The sequence below is a fragment of the Corvus brachyrhynchos genome, unplaced genomic scaffold, assembly GCF_000691975.1.
Source record: "Corvus brachyrhynchos isolate BGI_N302 unplaced genomic scaffold, ASM69197v1 scaffold61, whole genome shotgun sequence".
NCBI classification, from domain to species: domain Eukaryota; kingdom Metazoa; phylum Chordata; class Aves; order Passeriformes; family Corvidae; genus Corvus; species Corvus brachyrhynchos.
Genome location: NW_008236478.1, coordinates 2,938,917 through 2,959,240, shown reverse-complemented (window position 1 = coordinate 2,959,240; position 20,324 = coordinate 2,938,917). Strand labels below are relative to the sequence as shown.

At 43.8% G+C, this 20,324-nt stretch overlaps 1 protein-coding gene across 6 annotated transcripts in view; it reads left to right on the top strand.

Moving 5' to 3' along the window:
• Positions 1-20,324, top strand: part of ARHGAP22 (Rho GTPase activating protein 22) — a 119,668-nt gene that overhangs the window by 85,978 nt on the left and 13,366 nt on the right. For 5 of the 6 annotated variants that reach the window (XM_017725976.1, XM_017725975.1, XM_008643774.2 and 2 more), the window contains 2 exons: positions 15,911-16,118; positions 19,782-19,914. In XM_017725976.1, the coding sequence (XP_017581465.1) occupies positions 15,911-16,118; positions 19,782-19,914 (341 nt within the window). Of the gene's footprint in view, positions 1-10,149; positions 10,453-15,910; positions 16,119-19,781; positions 19,915-20,324 lie in introns of those variants that run through there. The other variant, XM_017725979.1, reaches the window with a different exon arrangement.

Below are 20,324 nucleotides of genomic sequence, written 5' to 3'. Positions count from 1 at the left end.
ATTATTAATATGCAAATATTCAGCCCTGGAGAAGGTTGATATGGTGTAAAAATGAATTATGCCAAGATAAAAGGGAAGGCTTAACCACACTTTAATCTTTGCTGATGTATTGAAGAAACATAAATAAAAAAAGGTTGAGGGTACCTTCTTGCGTGTTGATGCGGGCACATGAACTGTGCTTAAAGGTGAGCAGCAAAGGCTTCTTAAAATAAAACAGAAAACTCCCCAAAGCTGCTGAGGATCACAATTCACTAATAGAAGACACAGTCAGGTTTAAAAGCCATATGGAATGTGTTCTTTGAAATACACTTCAAATGTGGCCTTAAAATAAAATCCTAGAGTTCCGAAGTCTTTTGAAGAAGAGCTGTCTTGTTTATAGGGAAAATAATCTCTTAACAAGTTTCCTTGAGTTTCAGGTTCCTGAATTCTTGAGTCTAGTACATCTCATTCAGAGCAGAAGATTTTTTAAACTGAGATTTGACAGTACTCCATATATTTTGATTGTCTTTCAGAAAGAAGTTTGTCACAGTGACTTGATAAAAGTGAGTTTTGGAGGTACATTCTGACAGAGGGTGATTGAAACTGTTTTCTATGATCCTTATCTCTGTGACAAATTTTGCTCCAAGTTTACACCACTGAAAGCTTATCTAGAGAAGTCCCTCTGTGTCCTACAGTCCTGCCATTCAGTGGCTGCTCTTTAATGTGAAGTGCTTGTAGCAGTGCCACAGTGCTAAATCAAAGGGTTTCTGGCCACAGGCTTGGGTGAGAGTGACCTTGTCCTTGCCCTCCCAAACTGGATGTGTTGAAAGTGTTTGGTGTAGCTGGGGGGAGAGAGATCTTAGACTGTACCCATGTGGTGGGACTGTACTTCTAGTCTGAGGAGGTGCAGCCTCCCAGAAATTCCTTTTCGTGTGCCCACCTCTCAGTTGGCATGCCTTCCTCATGTCTGTCTTGCATCAGCTGGAAAACGGTTTGACTAGGACTACATTTCTGGCCATGAGATACAAAACCTCAGCTTTTTGGTGCCTGAGTTGCATGCCAAGTGGCATAACTCTCTCACAGCTCAGCACACAACCAGCACAGCATGGAGACAGAATCATTCTGTGTTAATCTTGATTTATGTTTGTGTTTGTTTTCTTCTGTTTATGTATTCTGTCTTGCCATGAGCAGTTCCTCGCTTCTCTGCCAGAAATACATGTCTCAGCCCCTTTCTTTCTCCATTACTTTATCCTAATTTCTCCTCCTCTTCATCCCAAGCTTTCATCAGTTACTTGTGATGGAGGGGAGGTGAAACAGTTGGAAGGGATGTGTTTCCCTTAGGCAAACATGAAGAGCTTTAGCCCTATGACAAAGTAATTGTGTTGCAAGAGCTTCATGAATAGTTTCTCTGCTCAGGAGGAATAGTCGCTGTTAAACTGGTGGGGTCTGAAGAAGTGCCCATTGAAGAAGCTCTTCTACTGTCATTAATTCCAGACATCTTTCCCATAGAGATAAACCATGATGTGTGGATTCTTTCTTCTTCTGCCAGCAAACAGTGCAGAGAATGGGCTTTTTTGGGAACCAGGGCCCTGTGCAGTTATGCCTTTTATTAGGGGAGAGTTACAAGATGTGGGATGAGTGTCTGAAGTGCAATTGAATTCTTGAATCAATGTCCTTATGGATAATGGAAGACTAGCCCTACATAGGCCTAATTAGGAATCCTGCTTTAGATGAGTAAATGTCTTTGAGATAACATCTGCATGAGAGCAACCATGACTGTTTTGAAGGGTCAGATACTGATATTAGGTGCATGTTCACCAGGATGCCAAACTATTTAGGAGCTAGGCATTAAGTTTTGGGAGTCTTGAGTTTTAGTTTTTCCACCTGAGGTATGGGAATTTTCCAGTAAGAGCATCATAAACCTAGAGCCATGTCAGTGAGTTTAAGATGCTAAAATACCACTGAAGAGGAAAGGAAGAGGAGAAGGGAAGTGGCTTCTGTTATTTGCCCAGTCTGAAGACAGAGAGGAGATTTCTGCTCCCTTTCTTCTTAGCGGGCTCCCCCAGACAGCCTCAAGTAGGATTCCTGACTGGGTCAGGAGGAGCCCCTTCAGGAGGTGTCAGGGTGGGCTTCCCTTGTGCAGGCTCCCCCCAGGTGTGTGGGGAGTGGCACTGGGTGTTTGTTGTGCCTGATACCTGCCGTTATCTCTACACCGAGATAGCTGGCGCCTGATGCAGCTTATCAGTGTTTGCTCTTGCTGTTGTTTAATGCTGGGAGATCGGCCCAGCCAGGGGAAGAGGAAGAGAAAGATGATGGGGGTTATGAGGTCAGGTATCTGCCCAAGACTAGGGGATGCCTGAGTCATCTGTGAGGAGGTGCTGGGCTAGCCTTGCCCCCAGGCAAAAGTATCCTAAGCAGATGGTACCCTGTAGATATGGAAACCAAGATACAATAACTAAAGTAAGTTGAGAGTGGATCTTGCTGCCACAACTGTTTACAGCAGAGAATGTTTCAAGATCTGTTTCTGAGACCTGATTAAGTTCTTTTTTTTCTAATGTTTCTCTGTCAGATATATCTGGGGCTTCTATTACTGGTTTATGACCAACATATTTTACCATCATGTTACAGCCTTGAGGTAGGGAAAGGAAATTGTTCTCATTTTTTGTTAAGGAGGAATCTGAAATATTGAGCAGTCAGATGACTTGCCTGAGGTGACAGTGACTATCTGTAAAAGAACCACTCTGACGGCATCGTTCTGGAAGGCAAATAGATTAAAACCATGGAGCTTGGCCATAGGGACGTGTTTGGAAGAATGCCATGGGATATGGTCCTGGAGAGAAGAGGGGACCAGGAGATCTTGTAGATTTTCAAGGATTACTTCCTTCAAGCTCAAGAACAATCCTCTTCCTTGTGCAGGAAACCAAGCAAAGGTGGCAGAGGTCTGCATGGATGAACAAGATGCTTGTGGCAAAGCTCATTAGCTAAAATGGCAGCATAGAAGTGGAAGCAGGGACAGGTGATCTAAGAGGAGGAATACAGAGAAATTCCTGAGCATGCAGGAATAGACTTAGGAAGGCTAAAGCAATCTGGAGTTGAATCTGGCAAGGGATGGGAGGGGCAATGCTGGGGCCAGTACTGTTCAACAGCTTTGTTAATGACCTGTGTAATGGGACACAGTACACCCTCAGCAAGCTTGCAGATGATATTGGGAGGACTGATTGGTGCATCAGATGATTGTGTCATCGTTTAGAGGGGTCTCAACAGGCTGAAGAAAGGAGTGAACAGGAACCCCATGAAGTTCAGCAGAGAGTAATGCAAAGTCCTGCACCTGCAGATGATGAACGTAGACAACAGTACAATATGGGGAGCTGACTGACTGGAAAGCATCTTTGCAGAGAACTGGGATGCTCTTGGAGAAGTTGAACATGAGCCAGCAATGCACCTTGTGGCCAGCAAATTCCTGGGCTGCTTCAGGAAGAGCATTTCCAGCAGGTTCAGGGAGGTGAGCTTTCACCTCAGCACTAGTAATTCCACACCTGGAATGCTTTGTCCAGTTGTGGTCTGCCTGGGACAAGAAAGACATGGGACTACTGGAGTGAGTCAAATGAAAGGTCACTAAAATGATTAAAGGACTGTGCAAGTAGAATGCTAAGAGAAGCTGAGGAGGCTGGGATTATTTAGCCAAAAGAAGAGAAGGTTCAGAGTGGTTCTTATCAAGGTTGATGTATAGTGCGCAGAAAAATTTGGTGGAAGGCTCTAAAACTAAAAGCAAAACTAAAGCATGTCAAGGTGTTCCTTACTGAGTTTTAAAGATCTTGCCTTTAGAAGTCAGATCCTGCTCCCCTGCTCCTTGCAGGTATTTTACCTCTAAAGCTGCTGGCTCAAGGCTGTCAGTGAAATTCAGGCTGGGTCTGGGCTCTGAGTGGAGACCATGCAGTAGCTTGGTCGTCCCAAAGCAGAAATGGGTGTTCTTGGAGTGCTGTTTCAGGGCTCCTCAGGGGAAAAGTCCCTTGCTACTGGTTTCAAAAGCCCCAGGCCAGCAGCATGAGTTCTGCACTGCAGCCCTATCCTCAGCTGTCATCAGCCAGCTTAGTTCCAGTGGCTTCTGAAGGATGATGCAGTTTGGCATCAGGTGAATGAATTTCTAGTGCTTTATCTGTTACCATGGACAGTCTGGGACATCAAAGAGCAGAGACCCAGAGCTGGGGAATCACAGGCAGCTTCTCAGTGTCTTTGTTCAACCAGATTAGCAGACAGAGGAAGAACTACAAACAGAAGTCACCTCTGTTACATTTGCAGGTGAGCAGGGTAAAGCTTTTCATGGGATTTGCTTGATGGAACTTCTTTTTGTTGGGAAATGCTGATTTGATAAAATGAAACGTCATATGGGTATGTTTTCATTTGAATGAAACTTGTGCTAGGAAAGTTTTTTTGAGCTCAGGGTAGAATTTTTAATACAAGCTAGCCCCTGAAATGGTCTTGTGTTCCAGAGGTTGTATAAGCAATTAAGATGTAAAAATCTATCTGAAGCCCTTTCCTCAAAATACCAAAAAATTACTTTGAAAAGGTCCCGGCAAAAGAGAAGATTGCAGGAAGGTCTGATTGATTAAATGACACACCTAAGGAGAATCTGAACAGTTGCACAGTCATGAGGTTTACACCAAGAAAAAAAAGTTTCATGGAGAGCACAATTGAATTGTGAAACTCATTGCCACAAGATGCAGAAATAAAAACAATAAGTGGATTAAAAATACAATTAGATATGTTCATAGAAGATACGTCTACCTAGGCAGTCAAAGAAAAATTTCTGGAGGTAGTCACTAGCTTAATATGCCCATTTCACAAAGAGCAGTTCAACTTTAGATAAAATAGGATGGGGCTTGTGTTTGCTTTCCTCTTCTCTTCAGCTAGTAAGTGCCACGAAGAGCTGACAGTGGCTGTGCATTTGCTACATTGTTGGTGGCTACTGCCTGTAGCGCACAGTCTGACCAGTACCACCCCCTACACTGGTGGTTTCTCAGTGAGACTCTTCCTGTAATCATTAGATTCATGTTTGACATTTGAGAGCTGACAGTCTTTAAAACGCTGGTGGTTCTCACTGCACGTCCTGGCAGTGTATTAATGGGACAAACGTGTTCCTGTGGTGTTTCTCAGCTTGCAGGCAAGTATTTTAATTTCTGTGTATTAGTCCTTTGATGAATGTTACGAGAATATGTGATTACTGAATGAAAGGGAATGGTAGCCTGCTCCTTGCAAGTTGCAATTTTAACCATTTAGGAGCTGAGAAGAAATAAATTCACCCTGTCTCTCTTTTCCTATTTTCTTTCTAATGTTACCCTTCTTCCACCCACAGTTGCTCCTTTTTTCTACTTCTTCATCATCATGTAATTGGACTTGCAATTTCCCCTTCATGTCTTCTGAGTTGCAGGTTAGAGAAGGGAACATTCAGCTCTTTACCACTCAGAAGTGTTCTTTAAAGACTTGCTAATTTACTGAAGTGTTTTACCTATTTTACAAATAGGAGCTAAATGCTGCCCCTTCCCCAAGCACAGCTGGTCAGGTTCAGCTGTTGTTGGAACTTAGACAATGACTTCATTGCTTGGGTGGTGAAGCTGTAAGTTGGTGAGGATTTTAGGTGGACAGTGGAGGATAAAGATAAATATATGGGAATTAGGTAACATATTTTCATCACTGATTGTGTTTGAGGATGCAATAAAGTGAAACCATATACAATTGACCTGGTAGTGAGTTTTAAAATTGAAGGTTAGAGACTGACAGAGGTATTTATGATGAAGTTTGGTTTGGATAAAAATCCGTGTGTTCAGTGTTGATCCTGTCTGCTTCTCAATGAATGATTGTGCTTAGGTTATCAACCTTGGGATATGGGAAGGCTTGGGATATGGAAAAGCTTCAGGACATAAGCTTGTTTGGCTTTTTGAATGGATAAAAGTGCCTAATGTGCTAAATGTTGGCTGTGCATCTGGATCGCAGTCCCTGCCAGGTTCCTGGTTGGCCAGAAATACAGGTGAATAATTTTATTCCATACTAGAGGTTTCAGACTCCGTGATCCTTTCATTTGAACCCACAGCTGGAATTCTCATCCGTCTCTAGTGATGAGACACTGAAGGCAACAGTTACACTATGTCATAACTATTTTTTACTAACCAACACCCAGAATTTTGTAAAGCTTTTCTGTGCAGTGGAGGCATAAAGAAGCAGCACCACTTGAAAGAGATGATGACCTGCTGATCAGGTGCTTTCTACAGACATCACTTCGGACAATTGTATGGAAGCTGTCTTTTAAACATAGAGAGACATATGCAAGAGTCAATAAGTAAAATTTCTGTAAAATATGGTCTTAGGTTATGGGGAGAAAAAAGTTGTACAGGGCACGTTGGTCCAGATCACTGCTTGCCAAAAGGCATTTTTGCTGCTCTTGATATTTTGTTCTCCAAATTCTCTTGCCTTTGTTTAGAGAGAAATAGAGCAATAAACACAGGGGGTTGGCTCTGGATTTAGAATTCTGTGGTTAAGTGATGTTTAGATCTGCTTATCATCTTTTCTCTGTGAGCACAGTTACAATCTCAATTTGGAGCATGAACTGGTCAATCCATCACAGGGTAATTTACAGTACTGCTTAGTCAGTTCCTTTCCTGGCACATTTTAGAGAGATGGGAAAACACATCACACAGGTTAAGAAGAATCTACTGTGGTAGAAAGGTGAGCATAGCTATTTGCTAATCTTTAACCTAGAGTGAACTGTTTTATCAGTCAGTAAACAGAAGTCTGTTTATCCTCAAAAGATTTAATTTCACCAGTAAAGGTTGAGACCCCAGCCCAGAGCAGGTGAGGGGTGTGGGGGCATAATTTTGTTGAGAGAAGGACCTGACCAAAGTGTTTGGAGAGGGAGGAAATGAGGAGGGAAAATTTCTGTACAGAAGACATTCGTGCTGAAGTTTTTCCTGCTGGGTTCAGCTCTGACTGATCACCTCTAGCCAGTTCACTGCCAGCTTTCAGCAGATAGATGTTCAAGTGCCCGGGTTTGCCCGGGTTAAAAAATGAGTCTGTTCAAGGTTCAACTGTCTTGAAAAACAGGGAAATTCAGCTATGGTTCTAACTTTGATACTAGGCCCTTCTGTACAAATAGAGCAATTTCCTACATCTGAGCTCCCTCAGATCTGCTTGAGTGTACCTGTATATTAGCTAATCCTCTAAGCCAGCATCTAAAAATACACACACCCCATGGGCACTTGCTAGAGCTGTGCAAGCCAACAGGTTTGCTCACAATCAGAGATGAGGAGAAATACTCTGAGTTCATGTGGGTTCACCATTCCTGTCTGTTGCAACCAGACTGAAGACTGAATTTCAGCTGAGTTAGATGCCAAGCATGAAACATGCCTGGATTTTCAGAGGTCGTGTGAGCTATAGTGAATTTCCCAGCCAATCTCGAGGCTTGTAGTGACGTGTAAAGGCAGATTGCTTTCTACCTGTTCTGGTACCTGCAGCAGAGTAACTGCAGTGGTGCTAGCTTATGAGAGCAGTGCTAGGGCTCTCTCCCTGCAATGACACTGGGAAAGAAAGTGCATCCAGCTCCTCATCAGCAAGTTCATGGGAGATGTAATGTCTGAACAATTTTATAAACCTAAGTTGTTTTGTAGAAAATAAGAGGTCCTAAACTTTTCTACAGTTAAACAACTTCATACCAGTGGGGAAAGAGGCAGTCCAGTCTCCATTACCCCTTCTCTCCTTGGCACATGAGTATGGGGAGCTCTCCAAGTGAAAATTTTGATGGAATTTTATATGCAATGTGCCAAATTCTTTGGATTATATTGCTATTCTTGCAGTATCAAGTATACCTCTGGAGTCTGCAGCCCCTGCAATCCAGTGATGATGTGTGAATCTTGGATTTCATTTTTGACAAATGTAGTTAATAGAGAAAGCAGGATCCAAGTGTGATGTGGAAATTCAAAACACAGAAGAAATATCATATAAATATATATATCTTGTGATTTTTATTCCTGTTTCATCATATTCTTTAGTCTAAGTCATGAATTTTAGCACCATGATTTTAAAAGGATTAAGAGTTTCATATAAGAAGACAGGTGGTACTTGTGGCGTGTGTATCACAGTGTTGCTGTCACAGGGTACCTATAGCTGCAGAGTTACCTTGTGCAGGGAACAACACTGAAGCAGCTGCCACTTTCTGCCTCAGTTCTGGTGCTTACGTGAGCAAGCATGTGCTCCAGCCTTTTTCTCTCACCAGAGAGCTGTGTTAGCTCTTCGGAGAAGAATTTGCATCAGCTTCATCATCTCATAGCATTGTAAATTCTACTGAAGTCTAATCATGCTTTGAGTCATGCTGTGTCCTTGGCCACAGAGAGGCTGAATTTTACAGGTTAATTATACTTTGGGTCTAACAATATCCCTGTTCAACAGCATGACTTTCTATTTCATCGGATACCTCCTTGTTCCTGTGTTTTGAGAGATGGAAAACAGAAATGGAGAAGTGAATGGAAGAATAAAAATCTGCATTTGCTATCTTCTGTGCTCCCATCCCAAACACTAAGTCCTAGGCTCCATAATGTTATTAGCAGATATGACACATTTTGAGGTATTATTCCAGGAAATAATGCCAGAAATTCTGGTGGTGTCTCAGCCATTTAAGAGGATTGGTCCTGCTTGCCAGTTAGCATTGTGGGCAGGCTCTCCCTAACCTGCAGCCTGCTGTGTTCACCACAAGGAAAGAGAGGATAATAAAAGGGTGAAGAATACTCAGGACCTCGTTTGTACCTTTGTTTTAAGGATTTCTATCACTTTCTAAATACTCTTTAGTGTGTTTTAAATGCTGCTTAGTGTATTGACTGGGCTTCTGGTGTCTAGCTGTGCAGTACCATGCTACTCAGGGTATACCTTAAATAGCTCGGGAATACCTTATTGTCATGCCAGTCATAGAGTATTTTGAGTTGGAAGGGACCCACTAGGATCATCCAAGTCCCAGCTTCTGGCCCTGCACATGACAGCCCTAAGAGTCACACCGTGTTCAAGAATGGAAGCTTTTGATCCTGGTGCTGCCTTCACTCATATAAGGAAGAGGCATTCTTTTCTTCAGGAGCTTTTGTTCAAAACAGAATATAGAGAAGGTTGTTGTGGGACAACACTGTCTCACTGACTAGAATCTCGTAACTTGTCTGCTGGTTCAGTATCTTCTTAGACGTGTGTTCAAACTGGGCCACAGTGGAGCTAAGAAAGGGGTGGGCTGCTAAGTTAAGGTGAATGTGCTCTATAGTGACCACAGAGATTTTAACAGCTGAAGCAGATGAGGAGCTGTGGACAGATAAAACTTTTTTTGGTTGGTTTTTTTTTTTTTCTGCAGAGGGAGAAAAAGTTAGCGAATATTGATAAAATTACTCAGAAGCTTGGTGCAAGGGTTTTGGGTGGTGACTGCTGCAGATCTGCAGTCACATGAGTGCGTTTTGTGAATGGGATGGAGGCCTGACCGCATTATAACTGCACAGGGCATTGCATGGTAAGCATTTTTGTTAATGACAGGCTTCTTACCCTGAGAGCAGGAGCTGAGGGGGGATGAATCTTTTCCTACAAGTAAAGTGACTGGGTATTGGTTCACATGTAAGGAGTTGTAGTCCCTTCCCCTACCTGTTATTCAGCTGAGCTATTAATTCAGGCAACTTCTCTGTAAAAAGCTAAAGCAGAGGTGGTAAGCACCAAAAAACCTGCACAGGTCAAGGAGCGTAGCTTTTCCTAAGCTTTGTCAGACTTTCCAACATGTCCCAGGGCTGTGGAGGTATTCTCAGAGCATGCTAAGGGTACTGTGGGGAAATGTTCCCCTCCAAAACCAGGTTTCTGCTTCTGGTGCTTTGCAAGCAGACGGGAAGCCAGACCAGGGCACCAGGTTGCCTGCAGCACAGTAATACTGCCTGTATCAGGAAGGATCCAGAGTGTGGCATGCAGACAGCAACTGTTGCTCAGCTTTTCCAGCTATCTAGAATAGATCTGACAAGCAATTAGAGCATGAATATATTACAGAGCCGATGGGGGATGCCTTTGTTAAAACTTGTGACCCATACTTAGCTGCTGTTTACATTGGCGGCTGCTTCGAGGGTGGGCAAGCCCCTCCCTGCCTGTCTTTCTCCTCTCTCCTTCCCTGTGCTGAGCAAGCCGGGAAGCTCTGCATCCCATTGGATATTTCAAATGCTTTCTGCACAAGTCATAATTAATGCCGAGTTGTGGAGCTAAGACCAGATGTGCTGCCGAGATTATCTCCCAGGGCAGATCGGCTGCTCTGTGCTCTGTAGTGCTGGGTGAATGGAAAGCTGCCAGTGCTGGGACTCAGAATGTGTCTGATGCCTGAAGTCAGGACTTTCTTTCTCTGCCGCTCCTGCTGTCTGACACTGCCTGGTTTCTGCTTGAAGCTCAGCGCCTGTCATGTAGCAGAGTGCTGCACAAGAACGAGAGGTATGAGATGATTTTCCAGAGTTTAGATTTGTTATGGTTTCCTTTTGCTAGAAGAAAAGCAGATATTTAAGCATAGCCTTAGACAGAGGCTAAGAATCTAAAATAGGAGCTGGCTTTATAAAGGGGGAAGGAGCGGGAAGAACACAGTCTATGGCCAAAAATACTACTGGATATCAAGCTAGCATGTGAAGATAGTTCTGGGAAGGAGTACTTTTCTTTGCATATACACAGAATATTTAAGTGGACGTATGTGGATGAGAGCAATCAGCTTCTAGTATATGGACACTGCTTTTTCTGGGAATGGGGTCAGAAGGCACCAAGTTCTACCACAGACCCATTTGTGTGACTCTGAGCAAGTTATTTAATCAATTTTTCTTGATTCCTAATTGTCTGTTGCTTCCGTTCTTTTCTCCGATTCTTGCATTCTTTGGCTGGCTGGATTGCTTAGTTGTTCAGGACTATCTTTTTTTAGGTACATATGGCTCCTACCATGAAACTCCTTTCTCTATTGCTGCTGCAGTAATTCATGTAGTGTGTGCTTGGGTGGGCTAGGGGAGGGGAAACAAGTTAAAGATTTGTGTGTGTTTCGTGCTGTGGAAGCATATTCATTTCTGAATGTCCGCCTGTGATTTTTTCTTGGTGCTTTCATGTGTGAGAGGAACAGATAAATGGGAACTTAAGCATGAAAGTGGGAAGGTAAAAGCAGGCACTTACCTGTGCAGGTGAGCACGTACACAATCTTTATATCCATAAACTGCCTGTCTGTGAGGCACCACATGCGTGCGCGGGTGTATGTGCTGTTGTATAGCAGCATCCAGGTGTAAGCCTGATTATCTTCCCACACATCTTCTAACGTGTGTGTAATAAGCTGTACATACAGCTGACGTAGGTGTACCTGGACTTTTCACACTTAAGCAGATGCGGAATCCTTAGTCCTCCCCATGAAGAAAATCTACTCAAAAACTGACTTTATCTCTGTCTTTAGTTTATTTTGGTTGAAATCAGAGCCTCTTATCAGGAAAAATGTAGCAGAGAGCATATATTTTCCTGCCCACTGCATGTCTGGACAGCATAGCTGAATGTATAGGCTTTGTATGCCTGGAGCTGGTGGGTGAGCTATTCAGGCCAGGACAGAGAGCCTGTCTGTGTCTTAGTCAGTACATCATTCCTGGCTTGCTTTTTCCACAAAGAGTCACCTAAATCTGTAAAGAACAGAGGCAGCTTGTTGGAGTAGAGGAAGGAAATTCTGTAGCTCTGCTAGCCCATTTTTTTAGTATCTCTTGAATCTTTCTGAGATTAAGGATGTGGTTCCAGGCATGCTGGAGTTTTTTTTCTGCTTTGAAACCAAACAAAAGCGCCTAGCTATAGACGAGGGTATGACAAGGAAAGTTAACCCATGGGTTGCTAGTAAGCTTTTGACTTTATTTCCAGCTTAACTCTGTCTGGAGTGTGACTGGATGGCACTGGCTCCCCTTCTTTAGAATGAAGAAAAAAGACTTTAATGTCTTCCAGCGGGATCATCAAATGGAGTGAAGCGCTGCCAAGTTCAGTCTGAGCTGCAGGGCCCAGTGATTAAAAACAGGCCCTATGCCTTGAGGAGCCAGCGGATGAGGCTGTGTGTGACTGGCTCCACATTGCTTCTCCTTGCAAGGCAGGGCAGTCCCTGTCCAAACCAGAGATGTTGTCATATACGGGTAGTTTCAGGGACATTTGACTACATCACTTTTACGAGCTCTAAGACCTGACGGAAATGAGATGAACGATACAGAGCCAACAGGACACCAGTTCCTCAGTTTGCCTTGTGTACCCCTGGGAGACTGAAGTAGGCACATCTGCTAAGTCTGTTGCCAGTGTGACTGAGAGGGCCCAAGTGATAATTCTCCTGAACTTCATCAAGGGCCCCAGCAGATGCCCAGATGAAAGATTTCTGCAAGCCTGGAACTGTCAGCATCTCAAACTTGCCTTTGGCAGTCCCTTTCCAGCCCCACTCCATAGACAGCTCTTCGTTTGCTCTTTTTATGAACCTTAACACTACTTTTCTTTTTTAAGCTATGGACAAGTTCTGCAGCCCCTGCACAGATGAATAATTTCAAAGCCAACTTTCCAGTCCCACTAATTGCAACTCTGTGCTTTTTCTCTCTTAACACCAGCCATAACGCTCTTACTGCCAGAAGACTTGGCCTGCATGCAGTCTTTCTTCTGAGCAGCATCTGTGGTGGCCCTTCTCTGTGGCTCAGCAAAAAAAAAGTAGGATAGAGAGAAAGAAAAGGCATAGAGCTGCAGTGTAACTGAAAAATGTAATAAAGGGAAAGTTGCAGTTAGCAACAGGCTTAGCTTGGGTGAAATATTTTGTCTGAGCAATGTTTGGCGATCCCTTCTAATGCTTACCTGGAAAATAAGGGTTCAAGTTCAAGGGAGAGAGAAAGGCATAGGTCTGCAACTAGAGTTTGGCTGGAGTGGGGCTGCCAAACCAAGGTGGGAGGCAGCTGAGAGAGCTGGGCTGGGGAAAGCCTTTCACCCTGGAAATGGCTTCAGAGTCCTCTTCCCCATCAAAAAATGACCTGTGCAGACTGTGTGATGTCACTAGCACAGCCCTTCAGCAGACACTGTCACACAAAAGGAAACCCATACTTGTGCCAGCTCCTATCACTCATCGTGTGATAGGTAGATGAGCTTCATCCTCAGTCATGTTTGCTTTCATGCCTGGTTTTTCTTGTTTCTTATTTGAAATGGTCTGGAGGGAGGTGAAGAGTATTGCAGTAGAAGAATGTTTCAGTGCCTTTATTTCCTCCAAAGACTGTTGTTTTCATCCGGGGAAAAAGATGTTACTGACCTCAGTGTGTGAGAAGGAGGAAAGACAGGATCTCCCGCATCTGGCTGTGCAGGAGCCACCTACAGTAATGGTGATACTGTGTTTGTGAACGGTCTATCTGCTGCTCCAGCTGACTCTCAAAGCAGATCACCCTTCTATCTCTGTTATCTTAGCATCACATTCCTTAATCTCTGTGTTGGTGGTTCTCTATCTGACTGTAGTCCACTTGTCACCAGAAGTCACCCACAGGTAGATTGCACCTACAGAAAGCGACTGCTGTTGTGATCCAAGCTGACTGTGCAGGCAAGGACCAATGTTGCCTGAAATGTATTAGAGATGTTGCTGAGCACAGACCAGTCAAGGCTGCGGAGAACTAGCCAGAGCTTCAGTGGAGATTACGTGTGTGGTTGTTCTGTGTGCTTGCTTATGTGTGTGTCTGACACTGCCTTTGTCCTTGATCTGAGTTAAGTGTAGAACATCAGAACATGAGCTTACAGAATAACATTGTATATGTGCTTTATGCCTGGGGAATGCAGAGCATTTACCTCTTTCCCAGAGTTTTCTCTAGACAGACCCATTAGGAAACACATTCAGCAAGTAGGGATTTGAGAAAAGACGGCTGCTATTGCCCTGACATGTGCCACATCCTGACCTTCCTGAACTTATATGTCTTGCATCTAGAAAAGTGAACATGTATCATTTTAAGGAAATAAATATGCCCCATCATGACAGCAGGGATTACGTGATGAGATTACAAAGCAATCCGTGCAAAAGCAGAGATTCCCTATCCTAGAAACTGATTTCAGAGACACCTAACTCAGTGAAAACTAAAGAGATTAGAAATGAGAACTAGTAAAACCTTTACTCTGCAATAAATCCAATACATACAGTGATAAAGATAAGTCACTCCCATGCTCCAGGGTATGCCCTCCTGCCAGGATGAGGGAATTTCCTTTGAGACTTTTCATGGCCCTCCGGCTTTGATACTGTAATGCAGTTGTGTAGGCTGTGGTGTAAGGAGAGTTTCTGTCTTCTGATGTATAACAAACAGGCAGGGAAAGGAAATTGGATTTCAGGATCCTTCTTGTTCATTCAATGAGTTGAAACTGATAATGAGAGGTTTGTTTCACTGAGGATTCAGCAGGGTTGGACTGAATATAGAAAGCAGGTATGGTTTGACATGGTGTCTCCTATGAAGAACGGTGGTCGGTGGTTAGGGAACATCCTACCCAAAGTTATCAGCCTCTCATGAATGTAGCACTAAAAAAAAGACACTAGCAGGGGAAGGTAAGTAAAGCCTTCAGAAATGACCAAATTCCCTGGCCTGATATGAGCACATACGTGCAAGTATTAAACACTGCTTCTGGCAGTGTGACTCCAATATTGCACGCTGCTTTTTTTCCTCAGACCTGCAGGTTTAACTGAGTGCTGAATTAATGATCTAAAGATCCTTGATATCTGTAGAAAACTTTCTGTAGCTTTGAGAAATCCCTGAATAGAATTTCCTATCTCCTCTGGTCTGGTGTCATCTGGAATTCTGAGAGTAGATTCTGAAATTCTGGGCGTAGATTCTGGGATTCCCTCACTTACTGAATTTTTATTGCCAAAACATGATTAACTTGGATATTATCCTCCCTTACTCCACCAAACATCGTAGGGTGCTAGAATTAGAGTTTCAGAACTCAACTGAGTGGCAGTCGTTTTAGATGGAGCAGTCTCCTAGTGGTAGGGATTGAACTAAGACCTTACTCTGCCCTTACAGCCTGAGCCCTTTCTGCATTGTTGAAATACCTGATGCCAGTAGTGGCATTCAGCAGCTGGTATTGGCCAGGAACTCCATATTCCCCAGAGAAGAAGACAGGGCTTCATACTTAATGATATATGTCTACATTAGATCTGACTAAAGAATTAACCTAGGCCAGTCTGGTTTTAGAGAATATGGTGCTTCTGGTATTTTCAAGATGCAAGAAGTACAGCACGTACTTTTTAGTAGGAAGGGCAATGGATTTTGCATACATTTTACTGTTTTGGTTTTGGGGTTTTTTTTAATTTTCATTCAGCAAGTTTAATTAAAGGAAAAGAAATAGAAAGGGTTTCCCAGGATGGAGGAAGATTCTCACAATATCCAGTTTTAATGTTAACAGCTGTACTCTGCTGTGTTAGCAGTCCCCTCCTAGTGGGATTGCTGCCTGTTGGGCTGGCCAGCTGCAAACTAGTGGAGGGCAGCTGTGCGACAGCCTAAGCAGTGGGTGCATGCAGGAAGGACATGTGTCCCATAAAGTCAGTGTAACCTTTGTTTTGGTCTTCTTGGGATGGAAGACGCAATTAAAGCATAATTACTTAATCCAAATTCAGCACAGCCGTGGATAACTATAAACATAACCTTAAACCCACCTTCCTTGTGTATGAGATATAAACCAGCTTAGGGTAGAGGATAATTTGAAGCACTGTTAAGCAGAAAAAAAATTATTCATCATGTAATTCTTGTTTTTTAAAATAGCTTTATTCTTCAGAGTCTGTTAGAAACTGGGCCTTCACACTGGCTGCCCCCTCCATGTGAAAGCTCTCCTCCTTGTGTGCCCCGAGCAACAGCTCAGGAAGAGTTTAAGCTGATACCCAGATGTCTCTCTTGCTCTCTGCTGTCAGGGATCTTTGGACAGCGCTTGGAGGACACCGTACAGTATGAGCGGAAGTATGGCCAGCGCTTGGCCCCTCTGCTGGTGGAACAGTGTGTGGATTTTATTCGGGAGCGAGGTCTTACAGAGGAGGGGCTCTTTCGGATGCCTGGACAAGCCAACCTTGTCAAAGATCTGCAGGATTCTTTTGATTGTGGAGAGAAACCCCTTTTCGACAGGTGAGTTGACATCACCAAATTCAGGCTAGTGTATCTGTGACATGTATAATCTGCCAGGAGTATCCATGCAGTGGCAATGCTAGTTTACATGTTCTTTCCACACCATAATTCTCAGTTGAAAGCACTGATGGAGCTTTCTCCCACATGGTGTTGGGTGTGGAGGCCTTTATACAGCTCAGTGGTGGAGCAGAGCTCATTGGTCTATATGGGGCTCCTCCAGTGTTCCAGCTTAAGCACATGTTGAATGAAAAGCATTGCTAGATTTGGGTACAGCAAACCGAGCAGTTGGTGGGATCCCATCAAAGAAATGGGTATACAGAGGTGAGCTAGGTGATGTACTGCTTTCAAATGTTGCATTCTCCCAGCAGATCTGCCTGAGGCAATATCTTGACTCTTCCTCTGTCACCAGGTTTTAGAATAGTCACCACTATCTCACATGTTTTCCCTGGCTGTTATGCCAGAGGCTGTTTTGTAGATGCTCAGCTTAGTAACGGTTCCCATGGGAAGTGTCAGCCCTGTCTCAGGCAGCAAGGGAAGTGGCAGCTCTCAGCTGTGCTGTCTCTACATTAGCCCCCAGCAAGTCACCACAAAGGTGGATGCTGTCAGGGTCCTTCCAGCCAAACACTGTCCTTATCCTGTAACTAACATTTCTTCTACTCTGTCTTACGTACATCCTGCCTGGAGTGAAGGTGAGTGTTGTGCAAAGCTTAATAGCCCTTTGTGAAATAGGGCTTGACCCTAACAGAGACCTTGAACTTCAGGGATATTTGGATCCAAGGGCATTGTGTAGATCTGGTCTGATCTCTGTGACAGGTCCATAAGCGAGATCAGATCTGGGATCTTGTCTTGGAGACCTGGCACCATTTCTTGCTGGAACTCACTAGCCTTGTTTTTCCAGTTGGTGCCGGTGGCATCTGGTGTATTACCAACACATTAACCTTAGGGGATTGCTTCCCCTGGACCTGCAGCCAGTCTCGACACTGCCAATACCTTCCCTGCCTACCACTGCAGGAAGAGCTAGCACTGTCTCCTGCGTGGGCAGAAACAGTGTTTGGTCTCATCTTGGGAAGTATGTCTTCAGAGTTTATTTGGAACATTCTTCTAATTCTTCCCTTCCCTCAGCTTCCCAGACCACCCATTCTCCTTTCTTTGATTCTTAACCACAAACAGTATTTGCTCCCTAAATGGAAGTGTCAAACATTTAGAAATATTTTCATGAAAAAATAAGTTTGAAATCATCAAATTGTCTCACTTAATCTTTTCTTTAACAAAACCTTTGCATTTTTAAATTAATTTCTGGGTGTTCTAGTTCAGAATTAAAATTATCTTAATTCAGTGCTTATACTCCGGAACAGGAGTATCTACAGAAGGAATTAATTAGGAGTGCAAGTTTCAGTTTCATGTTTTACTTTAGCCTTATCTATACTAACTTCATTGTTATGTAGATAAACCAAGCCTCCACCCAGCATTTTTAAAGCAAAATAGAATTGTACAATGGTTTGGATTATTGGAAGGGATCCTAAAGTTCATATCCTTCCAACCCCCTGCCATGGGCAGGGATACCTTCCACTAGACCAGGTTGCTCAGAGCCCATTCAGCCTGGCTTTGAACACTTCCAGGGATGGGTCATCCACAGCTTCTCTGGGCAGCCTGTTCTAGTGCCTTACCACCTCAGGTGCCGAAAGCACCTTTATTTCCATAGGCATTTGCACTGGCTAAATAGATCAGTGCTGTCTCCCATTTAACAGAGGCACTAAAGACCTCCAGGCAGGAATGGGCAGTCAGTGTGTGATGTGGTAACTGAAGGTTCAGTACAGAATTAAAGGAAGCAAGCCCGGAGTACCTGAGTACTGGAAAGTTAAGGGTCTCCCAGTTCCTGCCTTTTGCTATTCCCACCATGTCCACATGTACACGTGCAGTCTATCCTGTGTATTTGCAGTCACAGGCAGCAGCAAGGCGGGGAGGCAGTTCCACTCTGGCTAAGTGAAATGCTTCTCCTCCTAGCAACCATAACTCTTTCTTTGTGTAACTATAATTTATCGATGTATGGCCTGGGATTCCTAGGAGCAGAAGTGTGAAATCCAAATGCTTCTTTCCAGATCAGGTGCAGTGAAAGGAATAGCCTTCCTTATTACTCAGCTGCAATCAGTGCTTTTAGGTGTCTTTTGTAACTACAGCGATATCCAGGTGCTTACTGCCTGCTTGCCCCATGGTGGATCAGACATTTGTGATGACTGATAATTAAAATATTTATTTTTAAAAGCTTTCTTTTCCAACGTTCTTATGAAAGGCCAGGTGTTGCTATTTTGGAAGCACCTATAGCAGCTTGCTCCTGTTGAACTTTCATGCCACGGAAAGTCTGGCTGGATTTCACATGGCATCGTAAACAAAACGGTTACTGCAGCCAGCGGCCCTGAAGGTCTGTTCTGGGCTCTGCTTCTCAGTGATAGTCAGATCCACCATCCACACCTGAAACTCTATACTAAAGGCAAAAAAAGTATAAGGGTACCGATCTCATTTGTGAAATATTATAATCAACTGAAGAAAACCACTGTGTGAAGCTGTGGTATTGTCAACTATGCTGGAGCTATTTAATAGCAATAGCATTAGCAGGATTAGTAGTAAGTGGTATCTGCTGACAGTTTCCTGGTGTAATTTTTCCAGTTTTGTTTTAGCCCTGTGTTCTAAAAAAGAAACATACTAAGCAGAAGGATTCAGCTTTTGGAGGGAAGAGATGTTTTGCAGCTCTCTTGCCCAATGTTCACTGATATGTTTTTCTCAGAATTCTTTAAAGACTGTCAGGGCAATGGTGGGTAGGGAGGAGCTGGTGACAGAATCTGTTTAGACTTCCAACAGTCAAAACCTTTGAGGAGGTCATCTGCAATGAATAACAATCCTGTACAACAGGAAACCTGGAATGAAGGAGAGGTATCACCATACACCAGAAACTTGGATAGCTGGAAATGGAAGAGCAGGTGCATCTTCATCCTGAGATCTGACACTTCAACCCCAACTTTAAAGCAAAGGAGAAAGAAGAGGAAAAAGAAGTTCCTGGATTGGGAGAGAAAGTAAAAGCTGATATAGTAGCATAACAGATGGGCTAGGAAATTCCAGATACCACAAGCCAGGCAGCCGTACCAAAGGGCAATACAGGACCTGGAGGAAGTACAGCTTCCTCCATTTTTTCTGAATGATTGACCAGGACGTTTGGGAGCTGGCCCATCAGCTGTATGTGTGTGCTGGCTGGGGAGAGTATCAGGAAGGATCAGTGAGAGGCTCAGAGGTTATGTTTCACAGAATCAAGATACAGAGCTCACTTGTCAATGCTGTGTGATCACTGTGCACTTGCGTGGACTATTCCTCACATTCCTGGTCCCCACTGGCAGAGAAACCACAGTGTCACCCTACCTTAAGCAGTATCATGGGCATATCCCTTCCACTGCCTGTGTTGCCTGAGGTGCGTTTCTATCTTGACAAAATGGAGATTTCCCTTGTTCCCAGGCAGACACTCCTGCCTAGTACAAATGACTGGCAGAAGAGCTTCCTTCCATGTGCCTGCTTTGTCCCTGCCCCTAGGAGGGACCTTGATGCACCCCCAATGAAAGGCATCAAGCTCTGAGGTAGTGTGAGTTTCTAAATTTCCTTCCCTCTTCTCTGTTGCAGCAACACAGATGTTCACACTGTGGCGTCCCTCCTGAAGCTTTACCTTCGAGAGCTGCCAGAGCCTGTCATCCCCTTTGCCAAATATGAAGACTTTCTTTCTTGTGGACAGCTACTCTCAAAAGATGAGGGAGAGGTCAGTGATCCTTCTAATCTGCCTCCTCAGAGGATGTTCCCAAGACTCAATGTAGTACAGGTTTTATCCTCATCACTCTTCAGACTTGATTTAAATCAGTGAAGTCCCCAGGAACTTTTCCCTGAATTTTCCTGAAGCTGTGAATTGGGTGCTGTTATCACAGGCTGCTGCTTAAAAAAAGTCAGTCTTGTAGCCTGGTGCTTCTTTCTTCTAAGCAAAGCTGTTGTGTAGCATAATTGGCAAGAGATGCAAGGTAGGAGGAAATCTGGGTTCCTTTCCCAGCCTTGCTGTTCACTCACTAACAAGCTGTATGGAGTCACTCCCCTTTGCTGTGTTTTTTGTTTTATGTATCAGAACAGTATATTCTCCTTCCCAAAGATTTTGGTGGATGAGATATTGGTCAGTGCAAT